We start from the raw sequence: 26,399 nt of genomic DNA on the forward strand, positions 1-26,399 counted from the left end.
AGCTAATGGACCTCTGCTGACCTCAGATCTTGCCTCTTTTCGCAAAAGCGGAGAGAAGGATTTAAAGATACTGTGCAAAAATAACCTTTCCTATGGGGCCTTGGTTCAGACATGCCTGCAATGCAGAGGGATGTAAATGCAGCTAAAGCACAAAGTTACAGTGAGGGCTCGAGCCTTGTCCCTACCCACACAATGACACAATTAAGGTGATACAGAATTGGCTCCCAAGGAAATTCAGCCCTCCCTCAGATTCAGCAAATCACAACTGTTACCCTGATGAGCTCCATTTTGAAAAGGATCCTGGAGGAACAAGGTTTAAAATTCACATGAGAATTACTTCAAGTTTTGGTGTGTTTAGGAGGCACCAGTTAGCCTATACAAGAAAGAAGGAAAGATTTCATTTCCTGTCCAGTATCTTGACCTAAAAACGACCAACCTGTGGTTTAATCGAGGAGATCTAAGTTGCTGCATGTAAAGCATTTTGGTGTTGTCTCGAGTCAGCCCACACCAAGTGCTTTCCTTCTGTACATGCACTGGAATCTGCCCATGAAGAAAACCAGTTTTCAGTGCATTGCAAGGTGTCCTTGCAGTAAGTCAGCAGTGAAATTTGTGTTTTGCTTTGAGTTGGGTCACAACCCCATGAGGACTGGGTGGAATTGCACCAGGATTGGGGCCTGATCACATATATCAGAGGATGCACAGGGAGAGGTTTTTTAATTTAAATTAATTTAAAAGAAAGGAAAAAAAATGTTAAATAACTTCCTTAGAAGACAAAAAAAGAATTGAGCACATGTAGCTAATACAAGATTTGCCTGTAGTGCTTACAGAGCTTGTGATTAATGGACTTCAGGAGTTGTGAGCTTGTGCTGGATGGGGAGGAGGATGAGGAAGGGGTTTTCTTCATGGGATCAATCCTAAACATTAGCATGGAAAAAAAAACCAACCCAACCCAGGTAAACCATCTCCACAACTTCCCTTGGGACAATTCCCTGCAAAGGCTGTAGGGGAAAGACAGAGCCCACCTCCCAGCCTGCTCTGAAGCCAAACACGACCTTCAGCTCCCCAAATTCTCCATCTCTGCTGGAGAAGTCTAAATATTTGGGCTGGCAAGGCTGCAAAGCTGCCCATGCTTACAGGGGTTTGTTTTATTTCTTTTCTTTTTATTGCAAGGATGGATGCAGGCCAATGCACTTAATAGTAACCACATGGCAAAATAAATAAGAATGCCTGTATGGACTTAAAAGTCAATGTTCAATATTTGCTCTGTTTTTCTGATGTCTTCTATGCCAGCTTTGAAATGGCTGTGTGGCAAGCAGAGGTTTTATTTTGCTCCGTTTTTTTAAAGCCTGGAACATTTCATAATTTCTAATCAAGCCATCTACATTTTTAAGATATTTATGAGCAAACTGATAGAGGCTCTTAAAGCATGTCAGGGCAGGGCAGAAGCTGTACACTACGCTCATATTTAAGGTCTTTTTTTCTCTTCCAAATCCATGTAAAAACCCAATCCACTTTTCTTTTTTTTCTTTTGAAAAGATCCTTGAATAACACCAAGGAGTAGCCACTAGCCATTTATATTTCTCTTCCTCCATTTTGGAGCATTTCTTTTCCTTAAAATAAGCAATGATCCTCCAGGCCCACAGTGGAGAACAGCTCAAACACAGGGACAACTGTTGGGTAAGTGCCTGCCCCTGTGAGTTGGTGGGAGCCAGAAGTCAGCCTTTACATATCTGGGATGCCAATAGCTTACAAAAATAAAGTGTATTTTGACTGAAGGCTTTATTTACTCTTTTTTCATGTTTTTTGGAAAGAAATGAGTCAAACCTTCCACTATTTCATATATTTAACCGAGCGAAAGGGGTGGTACATACTTCTTGTCTCAATGCTTTTGTCAAGCCCCAAACCAGTTCCAGTTTATATAGTTTGCTTTTCAAAGACCAAATCTTTTGGGGAGTCTTGCAATTCCAGCACCTAAACCAGACAGTAATGAGATGGAGCAATTAAACTGCACCATTTTGTTCATGCAAAGGCAGACATGTTATGGCTATGTCAGAGCTGACCAGCAAGGTACTCCAAAAAGTGAGAAATACTGGAAGTAATGTTGAGACAATCACAGAATGACAGAATTACTAAGAGTGGAAAAGACCTCTGAGATCATCAAGTCCAACCTATGATCTAACACCACCACATCAGCTAGATCATGGCACTAAGTGCCACATCCAGTCTTCCCTTAAAGACCTCTAGGGATGGTGCCTCCACCACTTCCCTGGGCAGTCCATTCCAATGTCTGATCACCCTCTCCATGAGGAAGTGCTTCCTGATATCCAACCGAAACCTCCCCTGGAGCAGCTTCAGGCCATGCCCTCTTGTCCTGTCACTAGTTGCCTGAGAGAAGAGCTCGACCCCCCACCTGACTACAACCTCCATTCAGGGAGTTGTAGAGAGTGAGAAGGTCACCCCTGAGTCTCCTCTTCTCCAGGCTAAACAACACCAGCTCCCTCAGCCTCTCCTCATCAGTCTTTCCCTCTAGTCCTGTCACCAGCCTCGTTGTCTCCTCTGGACCTGCTCCAGCACCTGAAGATACTTCTTGAAGTGAGTGGCCCAGAACTGCACACAGCACTTGAGGTGAGGCCTCACCAGTGCTGCGTGCAAGGGGAGAATCACATTCCTGCTCCTGCTGGCCACACTATTCCTGATACAAGCCAGGATGCCACTGACCTTCTGGGCCACCTGGGCACACTGCTGGCTCCCGTTCAAGCGGTTAGCAGGCAAAGAAAGAAAGGACTCTTGCACATTGAACAGTCTAAGTAAGTGTAAATAAAGAAAACTTTATTTACACTCACATCATCACTCCACAGTTGATCAACGTGGGCTCTCACGGCGGCGGGAAGCGCGAAAGGGACCTTCAGGGATGCTCGGGGAGGAGAGCAGCTCTCGGGGCAGTTAGCACTGTCTGTCTCAAAAAAAAAACCAAACAAACCAACAACCCAGAAAGTTTCACAGCAATGGGCACCTGGGCAATCAGAGGTTCATCTGTATCAATTATGCATGAGCACGCCAGGAAACTATATGGCAGCAGGGAATTTAAGGGTGTGTTTTGGCACGGCGACGCACTCCGAGTGGCCCGTGTTTGCAGCAGATGTGAATTAATACAGCACATCTGAGGGCGAGTCAAGAATCTCCAATTTATACAAGTCATGACTGGATGGGGCTTTTTATAGCTGCAGTTGGACTGGAAACATGTAGAACAGCAGAATAGCAGACTAAAACTGGAAATACTTATTTAATATTGAATACTGGCTGTTTACATTAGCCTCCCCCTGCCTTCAGAAGTTTTAAAGTGCATTTCTCCAGCTCTGAAATCTCTACAGACAGGAAGGAGAAGAAAATATGCATCATGATAAATAAAATCTGAGTTTACCTGAAGTTCAAATGCTCCACTAGAACGTACCCATCTGAGAGGAGGGGCGCAGGGGGGGAGAAAAAAAAGAAGAAAATTAATAAACTCCTGAGCAAATAAAGGCACAGGGGCCAAGCACAAAGAACGTACTGTTGCTTGCTCCTCAACACTGGATTGCAAAGTGACCACCCAGGCCAGAAAGTTTCTGCAAACTTACATCTGCCCTCGGAATTGCGGCAAATCACCGCGTTGCCCTCCGTGACATCGATAACGTCCAGCTGTTCCCCAGCTGTGACTGGGAGATCAACCCTCCTCTTACTGGGGACCGAGCACTCTGCTGTGGCTGTGTTGATGACATTGATCTCCTTATCGTACTGCAGGAAAGATAAAAGCACAAGTTATTCTACACTCGTGTGCAACGACTTTAAGGGCAGTGGGGAGGGACGGAGAGAAGAGATTTTCAAGGTAGGCTGTGAGGCTTTGGGGCTGAAAAGGGGAAAAACCTCCACCACCATCCTTGAGAAAGATCCCAGATTAGGGAAGAAGGCAGAAGGTCAGTGGGACATCTCTCCTGGCATAGCTAAGGACCAACAACTTTCCACAGTGCATCTTTTAAGCATGACATGTAGCTGCTTTCCTCCTCTGACACAACTAGTGCTCTAAAAAGACATGTACCATAAATGTTTCTCTGAAAAACTTCTCCTCTTTTTCCATCTTCTTGCTTTTTTCTGCATTGCCCTTCTTGAGTTTGAAGATGTTTCTGCATGGAGAGAGAGACAACACACTTTTGAGCCCCATTTAAATAACCCCTGGCACATTGGGACATGCAACCCAGAGCCTAAATCCAGCCTTGTTTGCATCCAGCTCTGGGAAGAGCAAAGCTCAGCACCCACGTCACTGTTTTTCATGAAAAGATGAATCCACAACTCAAATTTGAAGCCATTTCGTATCTCAATTTGGAAGAACTGCTTTCTCTGTAAGCATCATTGGAACAAGCTCCCCATCAAGTGTTTCAAATCAGCTGTGTTTTTATAGAAGCCAACAACTCACTTTTCCCCCAGCAGTTTGTCTCCCTCTGGGTTAATTTATATTCCTACATAAAGGGTCCCCAGATAACTCTGATCCCAAGTCATTTATGGAATGACACAGCTCTGCAGATTTCTGTTGCTTTTTTAGCAGATGGAGGAGAAAGTCACCCACTGATGTGGCACTGCAAAGAGAAAAAGAAGCTTTGGTGTAAGGGGAGCAATGGCCACTCATGCTGGGGCCTTCCCTGGGTATGGAGATCCCACTCTTTCAGGTTTGTCCATGAAACTCCAGCTATGGCCTTAATTTTATAACCAAGAAAAAATCCAAACAACCAACACCCACTCACTTGCAACAACTTGGTCAGCCTTAGCTAACTTTCAGGCATTTAAAATCAAAAGGAGGGGAAACGAGCTGAAATTAGGGAGTTGTAAGTTGTGAAGAGATTCCTCCTTGGCAGTGTCAGCCTGCAGGACCTGCCATCTCTTAAGGAACAGATGAAATCCCATCAATTTCCTGACAGTCTTTAAAACCGTATGTGTGACTCCATCCAAAACACCAAGTGGTGTTTGAGCAACCCCTTGTAGGAACTCCATGGCAAGAACCCAGAAAAGAGATCTCTGATTTGCATTTGTTTGAAGTCCCAGGTCAGGAAAAACCTTGTTGCAATGCCCACTTCTCTGGTCTAAAAGGGAAATGGAAACTTCTACTTTCATGTGAATTTTTTGCAGCACAAGTAACAAAAAGGTTCCTTTCTGCTTGTATGCAGAAGTGGTGCAGCAAGAAGCAATGCAAGAAACCCAACTGGGAAGAAAAAAAAAGACCCAAGAAATCAATACTTAAAAATAAGGGCAAGGGAAAGACACAACTACTACGCTGTCTATGTGGCTTCTAAACACTCTTCCCACACCAGCCACAGCTAATCCATGGAAATCAAATACTTAATCAAGGCACAATTAAAGAAGGAATGGGCAGGGCAGAAAGGAGGAACTGACCAGGACAGAAAAGCAGCCAAATACGTAGCAAGCAGCAGCTTTTCATCTCAGCTAAGTGGGAAGACATGGTACAGCTTCAGGAGGAGACCCTCAGGGTATTCCCCTACTTGCCTACAGCTCAGATCTATGAGCTGGCTTTGCCCTCAAGATATTTTCTGCAGAAAGCTGAGTTCAAAGGGAAAGGACCCTGAAGCAGCAGCCAAACACAAAATGTTTGCACAATCAGGGGCATCCTGCTCCCACAAACAGCTCAGGAGATGCATGTACAAAGTCAAACAACATGGGGAAACATGTCATGAAAGATCAAGACCTTTCCACATCGTCGCTGCTTTTCCTTGGGTTCTTATCCTCTTTGGCCAGCAGGAATTTTGACATCCAGGTTTTGTCCTTCTCTCTGAGAGGAGGGGAGACAGACACATGGAAATTCAAGGGTTTTTTTCCCAGCAGACTGTGTCCAAACCTATGTTATCTACATGTTGTGATTTGTTCCTCTGCCTCCCCCCCAACAGCCACCACTGAAACACAAGCACTTACAGAATCATAGAATCATAGAATCATTAAGGATAGAAGGGACCTTAAAGATCATCAAGTTCCAAACCCCTGCCATGAGCAGGGAACCCCACCACTAGACCAGGTTGCACAAAACCTCATCCAACCTGGCCTTAAAAACCTCCAGGGATGGGGCATCAACAATCTCCCTGGGCAATCCATTCCAGTTCCTCACCACCCTTACAGGGAAGAATTTCTTCCAAATATCTAACTTAAATCTCCCCTCTCAGTTTAAAACCATCACCCCTTGTCCTATCACTATCTTCTCTGATGAAAAGCCCCTCCCCAGCTTTCCTGTAGGCCCCTTGCAAGTACTGGAAGGCCATTTATACCAGCACATGCTGCAGCCACATTCTTCTGGCAGCAAGACTTGGAGACATGCTGGTCCTATTAAAAAATCATTTCTCTGACAAGGAGCTTGCCAGGACAGCTGGTTATTGGGTCTGGGAGCCGGAGTTTTCCTTCCCTTGAGAAGCTATCTGAATTTTCATGTGTTTCAGGGAGCAGCTCTCTCCTTTTCACATCTCTGGCACTAACTAGGTAACACTGAAGAAACATTTGGTGGGACATTCCTTGCCAAATCAAACACACAGGGAGAGGGCATCTGGACTGTCTCCAGAGGGCTGAGTCCCGACGAGCTCCTGACCCTTGCTGGCTTGCAGTAACTCAAGGCACAGGTTTGTACCAAGAGGAACATAACCACGGCCCAGGAGAGGGCACCCTCCTCACCTCAGCTCTCTCTGCCCCACCTCGACATCATCATACACAGTGTCCTCCTCCTGGGAAGCAGCCGCTGCCAACGAAAAGACAGCAGAGAAAATGATTAGATGTTACTCTGAGTCTGGAACTCAAAGCAATGTGCCGCAGAGGAAAACTGGGGCTGCTGCTAAGGGAGAGAGGCTATGTGAAAGGAAGATCTTCAGGATTCTGAAAACCAGCCAAAACTCCAGCAGAATGATGCTTGGGTTTGTGGGCAGTTTTCTGGACAGATTTGGCCATCCAGCTCCCGGGAGGGAGCAGGAGCAGCAGCAAAGCCTCAGCTTCACACTGCACCCTGCCCAGGCAGGCTTTCCATCCCAAGGGCATGGGTACCTTCACTCCAGGACCTTCTTAAGGCTCAATTAGGGGGGCACAGGTTTTGCTTCCACCCCCATTTGCACAAGGCATTAACTTGTCCCTCCATCAGGCAGCAGCAAGTAGAGAGCTGCCAGAGCTGCTGAACCCCACGGGCAGCCTGGAAGCAGTGGCTCAGCGTGGACTGCTTCACTTGTGACCTTCCTAAATCTAGCCAGATCTGCAAAAGGAATGCTCCTCTTCAGAGACAACTGCCCTAAACTAAGCAAAAAGCCCACCCTCAAGTGAAGCACAAACCTCTATCAAGTCTTCAGAGTTAATGCAGCCACATGACTTGATTTTGAGAAAGGCACAATGCTTAAAGTTGGGTTTCCATTGTGTGATACGTTTCCCCTCTTCATGCACACAGACAAATCCCCAAGAACCAGATACATCTATGTCACTTACCTAAATTTGGTACTGAAATGGAAAACAACCTGGGGAGAGAAAGAGCCTTTTAGAAACAAGTTTGCACAGCAGCATCCCCCCAAAAGCCACGAGCACCAACAAACCAGCAGTGCTTGCTGCTGAGGTGATGGAGGCAGGTCCAGGTGCACAGGCTCTGTGACACCAACTGTATCTGCCAGGATTATGTCCCTTGATAAAGAAGTATCTCCATCCTCTGGCAGCACCAAGAGCTCTGTGTTCATCAAATAGGTTGTGAAACATCTACACCTCATCCAAAGAACAGTCCAAACGGGCAAAAGCACCCTTCTCCTGCCCACCCCTCCACCCCAGCAGCTAGAGGGTTGGTAACTGTAGTTAGCAGTCATTCCCTCCTTGTAGTCTGCCCAGGAATTCAGATGTGGCAATGACTGTAGATATCTAGGATGCTGGTGTAAGCTTTAAGGGTTCTTGATGAGAGCAGAATGGTATGAAACCTGGTGGCTCCTTCCCCATAATGATACTTGGCAGTAATGCAGGAAGGAGTCACTGACAGGGCACAGCACCCAGTGTGAAAAGGTTTTTAAGCCAAACAAACCTTCCTCATATAAAAGAGATAAGGGTAAATCTGAATTTTCCAAAGAAATAGGAAAAAAGGAGCATTTTCCTGGCCTTCAAGCACTGTGCACAGGATGAGGCACGGGCTGGCAGTGATGGAGGATGGGTTCTGCAGGCAGCTACTGTGCACTTGAGGAAATGGCACTTTCCAAGGAACCTCAACCAGGGTTTTAAATTAGAGTACCCAAAAAGGCACTCTAGGAAGGTATACAATATCCTCTATCCTAACTGGTTAGACTGCAGACTCAACAGTAAACTTCAGCAGATGCTGTTGTCAGCTATAAATGATACTTGAAAGGAGAAACCTCAGCCCTCAAAAGCCACATCAGCAAGCTCTTGCCTAAACCTGGCCCCACAGGTCTAGGCAGCAGGCAGCACAATTCTACATTGTCTGGTGTACCTGCATCATGCTGAGGTATCAGAAAGGTACCAAAGGCAACAGAAAGTCCAGGAAAACTTGGGCACTGCTGGAGGACCAGCTCCTGTAGACTTCCCATGGCAGAGATGTTGGAGAAGCTACACAGATGGACCATGGGCCACACAGAATCATATGATTTTATGATATCTGCCATAGCAACTCCTAACGAGTTGACAGAAGCACTTTTGGCATAACTTTCCCCATAAAGCTGAGCTCCTTACTCCTAAACCTCCTGCTCTCCAATTACTGCAATCATGAATGCTCAGGTTTGGAGAGGGAAAGGGTTGGACAACCAACATCTTCTTACCTTAAGTTTTCCTTCAACCTGATATTCTTCAGCTTCAACTTCTCCAGCTTAAACAAGTTTCCAAACCTCTTTTGTTTTTCTGTTCTGTCCAAAAGAGACACAGATTTTAAATTCAAGAGGCACAAGGCACTAAATATGTGAGAGTTGCCACACTTGTAGCTCCAGAGATCCTGAAGCAGATCAAGGAAGGTCAGCAGACCTTAGATCTCAGCTGTTAGGCCTTAACAGCATCATGCAGATAACAATGGATTCAATGGGACAGGCACCAACACAGCTAAAGGTGCTTAACTATAAAGCCCAACTTCAAATCTTTGCTTACCTTTAAACTTGTCTGTGTTAATTGAAGTTGTCCTTCTCTAACCCAAGGACTACAGAATGATCTGGGTTTAGGTGGAGTAAAAATTCCTAACAAAAGGGGCAAAAGTGCTCCAGCAGCATGCAGTGCACCTTAAAGGAGGACACCAGGAGCATCTGTCTGTGCCTTCATCATACATTCATCATGTACACCCTTGAGAAGGATGTTCCACCACATACACACTCCTCTCTGAAGCTTATGGGGGTTTGCAAAGCTACACAGCAGTTTTCTAATAAAGTATCTGTGAACCACCAAGCTCCTCACTTGGGGGACATTACCCATGCACAAGTGCTGTTGAAAATGCTTTATGTGGATCAGCAGACATAACCCTGCAGGTGGGATCAATAGAAAGATGAGGTAAAGACTGGTTTGGGGATGAAGACACTGATCTTTAAACAGCATGAGTTTAGTCCCAATCCCAGCTCTGCCATGAAATTCCCTCCTAAACCCAACAAGATGCACTGTGACAGAGGACAGTGACAGAGCATAATTTCTGCTGCTGCTCAGCATCCATGAGCAGAGGAGGAGCAGCAGAGGCAGGGAGGCTTCCTGGGGACATGTGTGGTCAGTCTGGGAGCCAGATAGACTCCAGCACTCTACTCTCCAGCTGGAACAGCTTGTGCACCTCCACAACACACCCCACAGACAATTTGCAGAGAAATGACATTTTGGCCTTTTAATAACTGCCCAGTCACCCCCAGGGTTTCAAGTTTCCCATTCCCTTTCCCCTTCTTTGACATACAGAGGCTCAAGTCAGGCTTGAATCCAGATGCAAGCCAGCCTGAGTCTCACATCCGTGAGGGAAAAGCAGATGTGCAGCAACACCTTATTATTCCTCCCACTCTGCTCCTTAAAAAAGAGCCACCAGATGCCCTCAAAGCAACTGTGTGCAGCATCCCCAGCCCATGTGCTGTTCCCAAAGGCCATCTCCATTTCTGACAAAGGGATGCAGGAAATCTTTTAGTGTGAGAGGCCAGGGAACCACACAGAGCTAATAAGGAAAAACACAACTAACATCACATTTCACCTCTTAATCCATTTGGGAAGCTCAGGCAATATATAAACCCGAGGCTGCAAAACTCATTGCTTTTATAACACACCCTGTGGAAGTAAATATCTTGAGAAGCCATATGAAAAAGAGCAGGTTGCAAGTTAGTTCCAGCATGTCAGCTGTAGGCATTAGTTCACACAGCCTGGCCCCCTTTCAGCTTTCCAGCCTTCTGTGAGCTGAAATGTGAGGATTTTATCCCTTTTCTGTGGGGACAAGGTCCCCATTTGTCCCTTGAGCATCACCTCTTTTGGCACACACACAAAAAAGGTGCCATTTCTCAGCTACAGCTGAGCAAGACACTGGATGGAGAGCAGGGCAACAAGACCTGTGTGTTTTATGCAAGGAAGGGTCTGTAAGAGCACTAGTGCCAAGGGATAGAGAGTGCTACAAGCTCTAACATGAAGGCCTCACTACTTAAGGAATTAATTGTGGCAATCCTTTTTTTCTCCTTAACTATCAGCCAGGGGGAGAAAGAAGAGGAGGAGGAGGAAACCCACCCGTACAACAACTCTTCTGCAGTTGCATTAGGAAAAAAGAGGCTTCCAGCCAGTATCAGACATGGGATATCAAGGTCAATATTTCAAAACACAGGCTAAGAAATTGCAACTCACTCTGTTTTTGCAGGATTATCACTCCCAGTCTCAACATCTTCATATGTTTCTTCACAGCTGTTTCCTGAAACTTGAAACCAAAGCAAGCCATTGTCACAAACCACAGTCAGCAGGGATGAGGTGAGCTTTGCTGGATGAATGTCACCCAGGCTGTTACATTTCACTCTTACAGAAGCTTCAAGGTTGCTCAGGTGAATTCCATGCTAGACACAGGCACTGCTCCCCACTGGTTTTAAAGGGAATTCAAAGCAACCAGGCCAGAAGAAGACACCATAGATGTTGGAAGTGAAGCTATTCACATCATCTCCCAGGAACCAGCCCAAATTACAAGCAGCTTCTGTTCAAGTTGCCCCACGTGCTGCACTTACTGCTGGCTGAAGCAAATGGACTTGAGGCATCTGACATTTGGGTGCTAAAAAGACAGAAATATTACATGGGGATGTGCTGCAGAATAGTTTGAAAAAGACATTTCATAGACACAGCCATCATGAAGAGCCTGGCTCCATACTCACCATCTATCCTGCATTTTCTCCACGTCATCATAAATATCCTCTGGTCTTGGCAGAGACTGCCAGGTGTTTTGGTTCAAGGCTACTCCTGCTCCTGGCTTTGGAGCACCAACAGACACGTAGCGCACTGGAAGAGAAAGGACCTTTGCTTTAGAAGCTTTTCCAAGGAACTGCTCTCAGGGCAAGGACAACTGTTGAGGGTAACAGCTGATGCCACAACAAGTAGGAGCTTACAGACCACACTTTCTATTCCAGGAGACCAGGGAAGTCTCTGCTCTGAGCCACTTTGGGAGAGAAGAGCATTCAAATGTTAAATATTTTAAATATTTTACATTTTAAAAAATGAGAACATCCATCAGTGTCCTCAGTTGTGGCAGCTCTGACCCAAATCCTCCTCACCAGAAAACATCCCAAGATCCCATGGATGTTCATAGAAGTGATTGAAGGGAGAACTTAGCCTGGCTAGTGGAAATGCTAAGATCCAAATAATGGGCCAGTCCATTGGGAATACACCTGTCAATCAACATCTTGGAAAGAAGCCAAGGAGAGAGAGTATTCCAGAGATGTATTCCACCAAAGGCTGGAATAGAGCATGAGAGTTGCACCTTGTGAGGTTAGAAAAAGATTGTTACTGGAAGACTCTGTTAAGTGGCAACATTAAATCCTTGAAACTGATTAAAGAGAGTTGGAGCAATGTAGAAATACACACAAACAAAAGCAGACAGTGTTTCTAAATGAAACATGCTGTAGGTCTCACCAGGAACAGGCACCACCACAATATGGTCTAGTTCATGGCCAACATTTCTGCAAAACATTTAAACTCCCATGAAGAAAAGGAGGGGTGAGAGGGTGGGAACCAAACAATTCTCCAAATCAGCCTCTCTATTGATGGAGCAATAGCAGGAGGCTCACCATGAGTACTTTAAAAGAAATTACCTCCAGCTGTTCAAAGGTCAAGCAAACCAGCAAGACTTCTTACAAAAACAGGCACGTCAAGCAACCCAGCAAATTATTATGAAGTGATTGAATTTTTTTTTTTTAAAAAAACAAACAAACTAGGAGCACACCAGTAACAACAACCACAGCCACAGTCGTTTTACACTTTCACCTTCCCACTCCTGCTCTGCTGGGCTCTGTGGGCAGATCTGCTTTTCTCCCTTTCACCTCTGAAATCCTGCCATATGACACTAAGGGATTGGAGAAGCAGGAGCAAACCTTCAGAAACCAGAGCCAATGCAGACTTCTATCTGAAGCTGCAAAACAGTGTTTGCAGAGGAGACACAACTGGGTTTAGCTGTGCAGCTAAGGTGCGTATCACCAGCTCCAGACCCTGTCTCAGGGCACTGTGACAGAAGGAGCCCAAAGTCAGAAAAATGCTCGCTGGGACTACTAAGAAGATGGAGCAAGATGCCACCATCCATCTTAGTAAGAGACAAGGAGAGACTTCAGGCTCCTGTCCTGCTCACGTGTTTTTCTACCACAAGCTTCAGCCAAACCCTTTTCTGAGACTCCATAAATTCTGAGAAGCAGAGGAGATGGATTTCAGCTCTCTCGGATAAGGGCAATCTGCTAGAAAAACAAACACCTCGGTCTGAGTTACGCAGATGGTTAACCAACTTAGGAAGCTATTTGCAAAGCCAAAATAAATGATTCAGACCAGAATACAAATGCACATGCAACCTTTTGCCCTGGTTTAACTCAATTGGTTCAAGAGTTGCATCCAAATTTAACATCGTATCCCATATGGAAGAGACATTTGGGCAGCAGATGGGATTGAGGAAACGCTCAGCAGCGCAATGAGATACTCACATTGCTCCACGCTGCCTTTTGCCAGCCCCTGTGGGGCAGGATGCTTGGCAGTGTGGGTACTGGTCACATCCTGCCCCACCTCAGGCACCTTCATCCCACCTCTGCCATCTTCCTTTGCTTGGCTGCTGGGAAACTCGTACTCATTTCCACCTGGCTGAGATGAGACGTTTGGTTTGGTCAGTAGTCTTCAGAAACAGTTTGCTGATACAAACTAATATAATTTACATGTATACATGATCTACAGGAATAGAAGTTCTCTTGCTGCAGCCTTAAAGCAGTTTCACACCCTTTTCCCATCAGGGAATTCTGATGGACATGGGTGCTGCTTGGCAGCACTAAATCCCTTTTAGGAATTAGCAGTTGAAGAATGGGCAGGCAAAACGGAAGGCAGAAAAAACCCCAGGTGATTAAGGACTCAAATTTCAACTGTTTCCCAAAGAGAAAGCACAGAAGGAGAATGGACATCCACAGTAAGCATTAAAAGTAGCCCCAAGGATATGATACCTTGAAAACATTCTTTGCTTCCTGTTTCTCTCTTTCAACACTTGTTTTTGCCTCTTTTTCATCCTTTATTATAGCTCTTCCAGGACTGAAAATTTCAGAAATGAGAGAGATCACAAATGAAGACACTTCAGCAAAGTCACAGACAGACAGATTGCTGACTGCCCAAATAAGCAGCTCATCTTCCCTCTGAATGAGGCAGATGCCAAAAAGGCCTCCAGTACTAAAAGTAAGGGCATATCCAAATCTAAAGGCCACCAGTTACTTGGGGTAATAGCACTCACTCTTGGAAAAGAAAAAACTAAGATGATTGTTTTATGGTAGCAGGAGTGGACAAGCTAGATCCATTTGCCAGTGGTGGTACCAGTCTCAAGAGGCTTGCCTCTCACCAGACTATATTGCAATTTAGGGAAGATACAGCAACAGGAGGCAGAATCTGATACCTTTTTTCCAGCAGCACAACATTTCATGCTGATGTGACCCCCCCCCCTCCTTTTAACACATGATTCTTCAAGCCCGTGGAAAAAACAGTCTTCAGCCACTGACAGTAATTAAACACTGCAAAGAGTTTCAATCATGACATTTATGGGGTGAAATTCCATGTGGACCTTGCCCTACCACACATCTTTGGACCTGGAACTGGGTGTCCCAGTTTGAGATCCTCATAACTCTTCCTCCTTATATTGAAAGAGTTGAGGTTTTAGAACAGACAATGTATTTTCTTGTGTGCCAGAGGAGAGAAGAAAATCTCCTCTCCAGATATCCTTTAGAAGGGAAACAATCTTAGAAACCATGAGGGCTGACACAGAGAAGCATCATCATCTACATTGTCCTGGTCATGAAATAGATGGAATTTCTTAAGATTTACTGTATGGTACAATATTTTAACCCTAACCTGAGTCAGTAGTGGTATTAGAAGCAGCTTGAGAGAAAGGAAAGGAAATTACCTGGATTTGGCAAGAAAAAAATTCTTCTGTTTCTAGAATAAAGAAGAGGAAAGCCTTCAGCCACTGTGCTCTTCTCAGCAGTCAGGCTTTTATACAAGGCCTCAACTGTCATCTAGTATTTAAAGAAATATTCCTTTTGAAAGCCCAGAAAAGCATTTTACATTTGGAATAGTCATCAGACAAGGATATCTCCTCTACTTTTTAGGACAGGGGATACATATATTGACAGACTACAAAGGGATAACAGAACAGTGCAAGGGATCAGGGCAATGAAGCTACTGGTCAGAATCAAAGCAATTACAGGTTGGAGAGCTTACAGAAGAGGAGGGTTTGGTTTTTTTTTAATTAAAGATTTTCCAACCTATCATAAAGTAAGGCAACAGCCAAGCCAAAGAACTTCTCTGTGAATCATGCACAGATAAGTGCACTTGGAAACCCATGCTGTTTCCCAGACCACTTGATTGCTTTGCAAGTCAGGACTTGAAAGTGGAGTTTGACGTGTTCCAAACAGTAGTTTCCCCTCTTTTAGCAGAGCCAGAACTGATACCCAGCACATGATCATCTCCTGGCACGAGGTGGCATGTCCTCTCAGCCCAGCTAGCTGCTGTGAGCTCAGCCAACCAGGTCTTCTCTAGGGACAGCTGCAGCAATTCCTGCCCTGTGCAGTGCTCTCTCTCCTGCCTTTGCTACAGGCTATCTCCACTGCCAAGGTGAACTTCCACCCCTTTTGCACCCAAGGTGAAAGGAAAAGAGTCAAGCTGTAGTTTGCAGCAGAGATACCCCAGAAGCAGGGGATGAAAATCCATCCAACAGCAGCTCTTGCTTATGAGCCAGAACTTGAACTGAGCTGCCATGACAAGGAACCTGGCTCAGCTTTGCTTTTGTGCCTCCACAGAGGGATTTCCAGCACCATCTTGGCTCTAGCAGGGATTTTTCCTTCAAGAATTCATGATCTTAATATCAGTGCTCAACTCTCGGGCTACCACCAACATCCAGATGGTGTTACCACTTCCTTACATGTTTGCAGCTTAAAGCAAAGGAACCAACTCTCTCCCCCAGTGTATTTGGAAACCTCAATAGTCTTTGTGTCCCCTCTGCAATTCGACTTCTTATTTGAGAGTCTTCACAGACAACACACAAAGAAATATTCAGCAGATAAGAAAAAGATACCAGAAGTTCATAAGATAGGAGAGGATGTTACGTATGGTAATCAAGTCTGAAAGAGCAAAACTGGCTCTGATGACACTTACCTTGTGTTCTTCAGGCTCTGCCTTAGGTACTAGAAAATATATTAATGGATATATATTACTTTTTAGTCCATCTTAAAGTCACTGCACTTTCAGTTGCAAAACCCAAGTTGCTCAGCACCCAGACACACATTCACCATGTCCTGCTGGCCAGGGCCCCTCCACTTGCTGTTCAGCCCTGGTTCAGATCTGGGGACTGCAGCACTGAGCTTGACTGGCCACAGTTTTCATAGCCCAAGGGGCAAACCCAGGAGGGCTGTGGCAGGTCCACCCCCAAGGCTTGGCTCCTGTTCCAGTGGGAGGGCAAACCAATGCCCAAGGCAGAACTAACCTCTCTGAAAAAGAGGAGGCTTTAAAAAACGCAGAAGCAGTTCATACATAAAATTATACTGGGAAGAAGCAGTGATGGAGATGGAAAAGCTTTGTACCCTGTCCTCTTCCATTCCCAAGAAGATGCTGAGGTTTGCATCACTCCCTTCTTTTCTTTCTCTTCTACATGGGTAGCGTCTCATGACTTTTCCCCACTGCAGTTTTAGCAAGCACCATCTCACCACCAAAAGGCAGCCTTCTTCTTTGTCTGTGCCCCTGAATCCTCATACACTGCCAGCTCACAGAGAAGCAGCTCAGATACTCATCTTTGGTCACCTGGACCAATGTGCAGTTGCTTCCTCAACGAAACTATTTCCTTTTTTACAGGCTCTATCCCAGACACCATGTAATTCACCTCACAGCCTTGCCTTGCAAAGTACCTTCAATGACACTCAAGGTTGTCGTGTCCCCAGACTGATTCAGGTATGTTGCAGTTTCTTCATAATTATGCTGCTCTTCAAGTTGAGCACTGAGAAGATGAAAGAAAAGAGAGATTTATTTTTTTTTCCTGCCCCTTTTAGAAGTCTGAAAGAAAAATATTCATCTTAAGGACAAGGAATTCAAATGCTTTGATACTGAGCCTACAAGAAAGTAAAGTGAATTCAGGAATTCCTCAGAGGGAGAGGAGACCTGTGCCCAACTTCACACTCCCACTGCTTTTCCTTTGGGAGGACAGGCTGCATTTATAGGGCTCAAAGCACATCAGGAGACTTCATACCAGGATTAGGGCCTTCTGCCTACAGCAATCCCTCAAGCAGAAACAGCAAAAAATCTAAAGAAATCCGAATGCAGCAATTTTCAAACCTACTACAACTACTTTAAAATTAAGAACAAGCAAGTAGCACTGTTTGGCACCTTTTTCTCACTTATGGCAACAGGAAAGGGAAACCAGAGATATCAGAGGGTTTGTTTAATGGTCCTGCTCCTCAGCTTATCAAGCCACCCACTCCATGCCACGGCGAGTGGCAGGTGCCAGCCCAGGAGAAGACAAAGCACCTCAGCCCCAGCACCACACAGCCTTGAGCACTGGGCTTCCCAGCCCAGCCCCCATTGCCTCATTCTCCTTTTTCCTTTCCTCCTCTGAAAATTCAAGTTGGCATTATTTGGGAAGAGGTGCAGAAGGAAAACCAAGCCTTCCTGGATTACCCAGGCAAAACCTTGAGGCTTCCCCAGGCAAAACCCTGAGGCTTCCCCTCCACCCAGGGCAGCAAAGGTTTCAGCAGCTCAAATGTACAAGATGCAGCTTATACCACCTGCAGGGGACAGGGTAGGATGGTGAAAGAACACCAGAAGAGTTAGAGCAAGAACTTCTGTCTTTTAACAGTAAATCTGACATAAATCTCAAGGAGGGTTTGGTCTCTGTGAGTCACCCTACTGTCACAATTCAGCTTCAGGGGAGGAAAGACCAAGTAGATATTGCAAACAGAACAAGAAACTCAAGGTGCATTTTAACAGGAGTGAAATCAGAGTAAGAAATGACACCTAAATTCATGTAGAAGCTTGAGCTAACACCAAAGGCTTCCTCAGCCCCCTGCTCTCCCCTGCAGCCCCCCAGTGCTGGGGGCAGTGATGGCTGGCTTGTCAGTACCATAAAATCATAGAATCATGGAATCATAGAAAAGTTTGGGTTGGAAGGGACCTTTAATGGTCATCTAAGTTGACCCAACCCTGCAATGACCAAGGACATCTTCAATGAGATCAGGTTGCTCCGAGCCTGGCCAGCCTGCCCTGAAGGACACAGAGGTCCCACTGAAGGGCACACACATACTGCATTAGGACTGCAAGCGGGTGTTTTGTCACCAGTGCCATTGCTTGAGGAAGAGGAGACCAGGAAAACCCCTGACCTTTCACTTCCCCAGCCAAGCCCCTGGATAAAATAGCATCCCGAGAGCTTGGCTGGACACCTGACAGCCCTCTGGATATACAACAGTGCTACAAGGGACCCGAAACACAGCTGGGCTGAGGGGTCCCTGCTTAGCACCAGTGAAGTCAGAGTGTTTATCCCCAAACAAGGAATCAGGGCTCAAGACCAGCTGGCCCAAGCGACTGCGTCACGGTCTCTAAGAGACCAGACTTCATGCCAGGTGAGGCTTCGAGGACGGGAATTTCTGCCCTCAAAACCCCAAGGTTTTGCTTTGATGCTGGAGTTCATTTAATTCATTTCCCCATTTATCACATGGTTAATTGTTAACAAGTGACCTATTGTAAAGACAATATCACAAGTATTGGAGCAAGACAGCCAGTCTTGCTGCAAGAAACTACTAGGACAGCTTCCTTGTGCTGCCTGACAGCTTGGGAGCTGGCTACTTTTTGACCAGTTCTCTCCTGACAAGCACAGATTAAAAAGTTAAACAAAACACCAGCCATGCTGGCAGGAACACCTCATGACATGAAATGCACAACTTGCTCTGTCAATAGCTGCAAGAGTTTCTTGTTTGGGCACAGGAAGTATTGTAAGAATTTGCCTCTTTTTGCTTGGCTTCAGCCATTGTATTTCCCAGTTGTTTTGTCTTAGCTTCATGAGTAATCACATATACGAAATATTTTTCTCCACTTCTGCTGCTCTTGTCACACAGAACCAGGATCACTATGAAACCACTTCACAGACCTACCAGGAAAAGTCAGGATCCCCTTGTGTACAAACCCAGCTGCGCCTGAAAGAAGATTTCTGAGCCCTCTCAGACATTTCTGGTGCCAACAGCTGAACCAATCAGCTCATGTCCTTCAGTGAGCTTGAACAACCACTTGATTAAAAAAAATAAAAATAAAAAAAACCTCACTTCAGCATCTGGAGAGAGCTGAAGTGCTGGGGCTGGGGAGGGCAGTGGCACCTGCACCCTGGCTGGGCTGGCTGCACAAACGTGCAGGAGGTTGAGCTCCTGGCAAAAAACCAACCCCAACAGCTGCTGGTTATGCCAGTGCTTTGTTTGAGCAACAGTTCTCAAAAGCATCTCTTTTCTAAAAACACCAGGCCTGAGTACATGGAAAACAGGAAGGGAAAGCCACGTGGTGGGTGGGTGCAACCAAAGCACAGGGAGAGTTTTCCCTCCAGCCACCTAACCCAGACCTAACCACACACAGCAGGGCTCAAAGAGCTTGGAGGAGAAAATAGGGCTGAAACTTTCATGAAGGTCATCCCAACTGGCTCTGAGCTTCCCATGTAGGTTTGCACAATCCCTGGAGCTGCAGCAAATCACTGCCTCCGGGATAACATCCCTCACGTTCCCTGCAGGCTGCAGAGGGATGGTTCAGCATCATGGGATGGAGATGCTTCCATCACCTACGAGCCATACGTTGCCTCACCAGCCACTCACCTTTCAGGGGTCAGGTAATCCTCTTCACCAGCAGCTGCACACAAACACAAAGAGGATTAATGTTGGAAGGCAAGGCCACCCTCCTACAGGACACAGGGGAGGTGTGATGGGGACAGCCCTTCCTCGAGGCAGCAGGCCACACACAAAGGCAGGCATGACATAAGATTGCCAGCAGGCTCTGGGGATGGGGCTATATTAATACCTCATTATTTCATGTTTCCAGGCAAAACCCCCAGGCTTTCTAGAGATCAATAATTGAGCAATACGGAGAGAGTGTGGAGTTGATGACATATAAGGGTAACCAGTTTCCTACATCAAATTATATACTTAGAAATGGTAAGTAGATTACAAAAGAGTTTCAGTGAGAGCCTCTTTGTTTCCCTCTTATTCTTATCAAGGCCAGGGCAGACCAATAAGCACTGTCACACTAAAGCCAAAGAAAGCTTAGCCAAGCCCTTCCTAGAAAAGCAAACCTCCCTTTGAATTTGAGAGAAGATGTGCCTAAAGATCTGACTCTAAGTAAACTTGTATCTATAAAGAAACACTATTCAACAGCTTAATAAGCAGCCCAGAATATTCTATTAAGCAACACCAATGGGGTTTTACTATGGGAAACTGAACTTCTGCATTTCTTGATATAGGAATGTTTAACAACATTGCCCTCTGTTGTATTTAAAACAGAAGGGGGGAGGAGGGGATTAGCAGACCAGTTTCTGCCAGTTTCATTGTGCCTTCCCACAGTTGTGTGACATTTCCCACTGAAGATCAGCTCAGCACTACCCAGCTGCTGCTGCTCACAGCCAGCTACAAACCCCTCACAACAACCTGCAGCTGGGAGGAAAGGGGGTTTCTGCAAAGGGGGGGGGCTAAATCCCACATGGAAAATCAGACCCCTTTTCCAGATTGAGTGCAAAAAAATCAGTCTCACTGAACTGCTGGGCTCTTCTTAATGTCTAGGGCTGCTAAAACCAAAATAACAGTATCTTGTTCCTGTGCACTAGGAATTGTAGTCTTATAGATGACAATAAACTGCAAATTATTCATTTTCTGCAGGTTTTGGGGTGAAAAACTAGGAATCTCTTACTTGTTTCATTTCCTCTGTGGACTGAAGGCAGTGAACTTTGGAAAGGGCTGAGATCAAACTTTGGGGGTCTTGCTGGCTTCCTAGGGGCTGGACCCAGGGATTCAGCTGAAGGGAGAGGTTTAATTCCTGGCCGTTTGCTCCTGGGGTTTTCAGACCATTTTCCTGCTCTGGGCTGGCAGAAGGGAGCCTCCAATTCTGCTCCAGAGAAGCACAAGGACAAGCAGCAATTAGGCCTCATTTAAGAAAAAAAAACATGTAGAATCATTAGTTGTTATACAGGCATTTTAACCAGTTCTGCTTCCTCCCAGTTTCAGCATCCCTGTTACACAGCACGGCTCTTACCTTGTTACCAGGATGGAAAAGTCAATGGAAATGTCCATTTTTACAGATTTTCTATGAAGTTAACCATCTTGGGGCCTCAGGTCTCAACAGCTCCCTCCCCCTGCATTATAAAATACTGGCCTAATTTTCTCTACCAATAACCTTTTAATCTGCCAGGATTTAGAGGCAGAGCTGTTTTCCACACACAGCCCAAGCAAGGTGGCTTTCCAGGGTAAGCAAAGACTTTATCTTTTCAGTGCCCTGTCATTTAGCATGATGTTAGGAAAGGGAACTTCATGGCACTTGAGTTTCCTAGCACCAGTTTCTGTAAGAAATATTGCAAGGAGAATATGCTCTGCAAGCTCCATATGACCTTTTGCAAAGAGGGTGCAGAGGGGGGAGTTGAGGTTTAAGCCACTTTAATTTGAACTTGATTGTCTTTGCAGGAAAACCAAGCCCTTAGATGTCTGTGAAAACCAAACAGCAGGACACAAGCACATTCACCTTGTAATTACAAAAGGCCAAAGGGCACTCAAACTAAAGATACTCCCCTGTACTCACCCTCCAGCCTACTCTCAAAATTTGGGCAATTTCTTGGGGTGAATTTTGAAAACATAGGGTGGAGACGGGGAACCTTCCCCAAGCTCAGCAGCAGTTTGGGGCCTGTACCTCATCTCCAGGACCTCCAGGGAAGGCTGGGAGAACTCCAAGGGGCCAGTCTGGCCTCTTGCTAGAGGGTTCCAACTCGTAACAGCTTTTCTCTTCAGCTATTGTACCCTGCACTTTCAGAGCACCTATGTATGTATATAGTCATAGAATCATGGACTGGTTCGGTTTGGGAGGGACCTTAAAGATCATCTTGTCCCAACGCCTCTGCATGGGCAAGGACACCTCCCACTAGACCATGCTGGTCCACACCCCATCCAGCCTGGCCCTAAACTCTTCAGGGATGAGGCACCCACAACTTCCCTGGGCAACCTGTGCCACTGTGCTCACTGTGAAGAGTAGAGCCTACTGTACCTTTCTGGTGCTGAGGTTGCTCTCTTGGTGCACAATGACCCAGCTGGCAGGTGGCAGCTGGTGCCACACACTCAGCAGCTGCTTCATTGGAGCCCCTGCGTCCTCTGGGAGCCTGGGGAAGAGCCAGCCCATTGCCATGGACAGCATCCTGCTTCTGGGCAAGCAAGTCCAGCCTGGGCTCACTTCCAGATGGTTGCATCCTCCCGCCAGCTGATGCAGCTGGAGCACACCTTGCCCTCTGCTCCGGGCAAGGGTGCACGTACAAGTTTGCAGCCCTTTGGGTTGGGAGCACTGCATTCACTCTCTCACCACGGGATAAAGTGTTTTCCCAGACCTGCAGGGCATGGTGGAAAGAATTTAGGAGTGGAGGGCCCTCTGGAGCTGTTTGGGCTGATCCATGTCGGTCAGTGCCATCAGATGGTAGAGGTTTCTCTGGGCTGTTCTTGAGAGAACTCAGACCTTTCTCCACGATGTTGCCTTTGTGCTCTTCACAGTGCCTGGTTGGCTTCAGGTAACCCAGCCTGGCTCGAGGCCACACCAAGGGGGTGCGTTGGGTGGGGGCAGAGGGTTGGGCAGGTTCATCCTTGGGTTTTAGTATGATCACTTCTCTCTTACTTGGGGGCAGAGGGCTGGACACAGCATTCCCTCCAGAGCCCAGCCTGGGAGGGGTTTCAGTGGGAAGCTTCTTGGGTGCCTGCACCAGCTTGTTGGCCAAGTTGGAGTCGTTTTGAAATTTTGCTCGGAGAGCTTTGAAATCAGGCGCAGCTTCCTGGGAGGGGGAAGAGAGGAGAGAACAAAACATCTGCTTTCAGAGGTGGCAACAGGCAATTTATAGGACCATGATCATTTCAGAGAGAAGGAGGCCCCAGACTCCACCCTGGTCACCAAGGATATGCAGAGCCTGGCAAAAGTTTAAAAGCAGAAGAGGAGAATTAGCTCATTCAAAGGATCCTCCAAAGGCTCACAAATAATTTCTAATAAAAGCAAGAGAGCTGACAGGGCCAAAACACTGGAACAGAACATGGAAAGCAGAGCCAGCAGGACCAGAAGGGACAGCTTCTGCTCCCCAACATTACCTAGTGCTGGAAAACCTCCCTTGGGAGGACCTGGCAAAGACCAAAATGAATGTTAGAGCTTTCTGACAGAGATGCTGTGATACCACTTATGCACTTGCTGGGCAGGAAAGCTGCACTTTCATTTTCAGTACACAAGCACCAGCCAGGGGAGAGGCTGGTGCTGCTCTGGTGATCCCCAGTCTGCCCCCTACCTCCTTTAGAAAACTCCACCATGGAAAGGGAAGCACAAAACATCCTCCTTAGCAGGCTCCAAATGACCCCTGGGACAAAACCTTCTGTGTTGGTTCAGCTCAGGGTCCCCATGGCTCCTTGGATGCTTCTCCCCTTGCCATTACTCCCACCCCAGGAAGCAGAGGACATATAAACCAGACACATGATACAGAGTGACAGCAAGAGCATCTCCTGGCCCAGGTGAATACAGGCTAAGATACTAAATTCCTCTCCTGTACAGCTACCAGGCCTCAGGTTATGTATGATTTTGAACAGCAAAAGTACAATTTAAAAGGGCACTTAAAGAACATTCTTTTTCAAGCTTTTGTCCCCAGGCATCTCACCATCCCATGCTGGAGAAATGGAACCACAATTTTTGCCTGCAATGCTGTGGCTGAAGTTCAGCCCTGGACTGAACTAGGGCAAAAATATGAAGAAAAATTTATGAGCTACTTAAGTCCTTGAACTGCTCTATAACATTTTATATGCCATGATTACATTAGGTACACTACTCTGGCAGCTTAGTTCACTGCGGAGAACTGTAAGGCTTCAGGAGAACCTGTCTAATGAGGAAATTGGAAAAAATTATCTAGGACAGAACTTGGTTATTCTGAAGAAAGCCCCAGCCTTAAGTGTTAAGGCAGAACAGATGAATAGCTCACTGAGGGTTTATTGCATTTAATTGCACAATTTATTAAACACTGACAATTTCTCTTGAATAACCCCTTTCACTGACTTTATTACTTTCACAGGGTAGTGCATGATGTAAAGAACCAACCCTTGGGGGAGAGGTTTGAATTGCTCCAATTATATTTCATATTAGTGGTCAGCAGCACGATGCAGTGCAAGCTGCCCAGACAGCCTAATCTAGCGGCGAGCCGATGGGGATGGGGCTTCTCAGAGCACAGGGAGGATGGATCAGATTTTGGAAAAAATAATAATCCCCACGTACCCAAGCCCTCCAGTGATGCCAGGGAGGAAATAAAGCCACGAGGTGCCCAGATGCAACTGCACTAAGCTTTCACACGTGCCACTGCAACCTTTAACTAAAGAGGAACGGATACAAGCTTCTCTCTTCCCCCTCAAATTGTTATTCCTCTTGCCTTGAAATGGCAGCTTCCAGTTATTTGCCCAATTAACTGCTTAATGCACCTTCATAGAATCTTGGACTGGTTTGGAAGGGACCTTAAAGATCATATAGTTTCAAGCCCCCTGCATGGGCACAGACACCTCTCACTAGATCAGGTTGCTCCAAGCCCCATCCAGCCTGGTCTTGAACACTTCCAGGGATGGGACCTCCACAACGTCCCTGGGCAACTTGTTCCAGTGTCTCATCGCCCTCACAGCAGAGAATTTCTTCCTAATATCTCATGCAAATCTCCCCTCTTTCACTATGAAACCATCCCCCCCCCCTTGTCTTATCACTCTATGCCGTTGTACAAAGTCCCTCTCCAGCTTTCCTGTAGCCCCTTCAGGTACTGGAGGTACCCTTCACTAGAATATAGTTTCCCCGACTTCACAACCCACTGGGATATTTGCACCGATGCCATGAGCAGACCTGTTGTGGGAGGACACGTGGCCCCCTGGAGAACACCAAACAGCCAGGGAGGAGGGGGGTAAATCACACCCCATGGCCACCTCCTGCGCACCCACACTGGCCCTCCCTGATGCTCTCCCCCTCCACAAAGCTCCCCAAAGCACTGCTTCCTTGCACAAGGCTGAGCTTAGCACATCCTTCCCAGGTAAAGGAGTTCTCCCAGTCTCTGCAGGGCTGATCTTCCATCACCAGACTGCTTCAAACCACAGATCCCTTCAAGCAACTCTCTGGCCCAACCCTCACACCTCAAGCTAGCTGAGGGAGATGCTCAGCCTGAACACTGTGCTGAGCAGGTCGCTGGCAGCACCCAGGTGAAGCCCCAGTGTCCCACCAAGCCAGGGAGGGTTCAGCGCGGCAGGGAGAGGCTCTCCCCTGAAAAACAGAGCAGTTAACAAGTGGGAAAAATACACTAATCCATTGAGAGGACTGCCAAAAGCTCACAACGTGTATTACAGCTACATCTGGCCAAACAATTCACTGTGAATAATGCTACATTTGGCAAAAGCCCAAGCAAGATGAGAGAGAGTGGGAGAGAATGAAAAGGAAACAAACTTCCACTGGCCGGAAAGCTATGGAGTCAGGGGACAGCTAAACTTCCCATATTTTCTCCCTATAAATAAACGTTCTTCAAATATTTATATCATTCTAGGAAGCAGGACAAAGCTCAGCTGAAGTCTATGATAATGATACCTTTCAAAAAGGGCAATAGCTGGAAGTTCGTGCAGATACCAAGGACTAACCAAGAGGAATCTGAGTTCTCATTAGTTTTCTGTGGTTGTTTTTCTAAAACGAATCAACACCGGGAGAGAAAACCCCACCCAAGATGTGACACGCAGGACGGCTGAGAGGAAATTTTTCTGTTTTCATCCCTTCCTTATCTTGATTTCCAAGGGAGCTCCCTCGGGTCGATGTTTAACCAGAGCTGCCTGCCCTCTGCTCCGCAGCGGGGCAGCTGGAGCCCAGCCCGGGCACCCCGGGCACGCTGCTGCCACCAGCTACTCATTAACCCAGAACAACATCAATAAATAATAACTAATCCTCCCCCCACCAAACCACAAAATCCAAACCAAATCAAGTCCACCTCTACTTTTTGTGAAGTTAAAGGGCAGCAAGCACAGCTTAACTCAGAGAGAGGAGAGGAGAAGTCAGGCAGCGGGAGCCCCTCCAGCCCTCGCTTTGGGGCAGGAACCTGTCCCTTCCTGGTCCCCACGCAGAGCAGAAGGAGCGATGGGAGCCTGCACCTAATCCCGAGGTTAAACTGCTCCCGGCTCTCCCTGGAGAGCACAGCCTGAAGCTACGAATCAGCAGCAGAAAGCCAAGCAGCAAACGCTTCACCCGCCCCGGGCAGAGGGGGCACAGAGGGGACGGGGCGGCCCGTTGCTGCAGCCCAGCAGTTACCACATCCATCCCTCCGCTGATCCGCGCCGGCTCCGGCCCCTCAGCCCGGCCGCATCTTCCCCCGCCCCGGCTGCTCCCTGCTCCGTCGCCGTCCCGGCAATCGGCCCAGCGAGGCGTAGCAAGCCCGAAAACACACCTGGGCCAAGGCGTGGGCCTGCCCCCCGGGCGGG

At 46.7% G+C, this 26,399-nt stretch overlaps 1 protein-coding gene across 3 annotated transcripts; it reads right to left on the reverse strand.

Annotated features, from left to right (window-relative positions):
- Positions 1-2,808: 2,808 nt before the first annotated feature.
- Positions 2,809-26,399, reverse strand: FYB2 (FYN binding protein 2). Of its 3 annotated transcripts, XM_051624324.1 has the most exons (20): positions 26,230-26,398; positions 21,949-22,717; positions 20,608-20,802; positions 19,524-19,557; positions 16,590-16,678; positions 15,844-15,872; positions 14,594-14,625; positions 13,650-13,734; positions 13,146-13,299; positions 11,340-11,463; positions 11,196-11,239; positions 10,828-10,897; positions 8,811-8,894; positions 7,492-7,520; positions 6,700-6,763; positions 5,732-5,815; positions 4,076-4,160; positions 3,618-3,774; positions 3,422-3,455; positions 2,809-2,953 (listed from the first exon to the last, which is right to left on the reverse strand). In XM_051624324.1, exons 1-20 carry the CDS (start codon positions 26,236-26,238, stop codon positions 2,944-2,946), a joined length of 2,181 nt encoding a protein of 726 aa, XP_051480284.1. In that variant the 5' UTR covers positions 26,239-26,398; the 3' UTR covers positions 2,809-2,943. The 3 variants fall into 3 exon arrangements, with proteins under 3 accessions (XP_051480284.1, XP_051480285.1, XP_051480286.1); XM_051624325.1 differs by having other exon boundaries at positions 2,809-3,455; XM_051624326.1 differs by lacking the exons at positions 2,809-2,953; positions 3,422-3,455; positions 3,618-3,774 and adding an exon at positions 4,451-4,610 and having other exon boundaries at positions 4,102-4,160; positions 26,230-26,399.

The sequence above is a fragment of the Apus apus genome, chromosome 7 (assembly GCF_020740795.1).
Source record: "Apus apus isolate bApuApu2 chromosome 7, bApuApu2.pri.cur, whole genome shotgun sequence".
NCBI lineage: Eukaryota > Metazoa > Chordata > Aves > Apodiformes > Apodidae > Apus > Apus apus.

Coding starts and splice junctions, on each gene's coding strand:
- FYB2 (XM_051624324.1), bottom strand. Junction 13,735..14,593: donor TTTTTTCTTGCCAAATCCAG/GTAATTTCCTTT, acceptor TGAAATTTTCAG/TCCTGGAAGAGCTATAATAA. Junction 11,240..11,339: donor GAGAAAATGCAGGATAGATG/GTGAGTATGGAG, acceptor CTGTCTTTTTAG/CACCCAAATGTCAGATGCCT.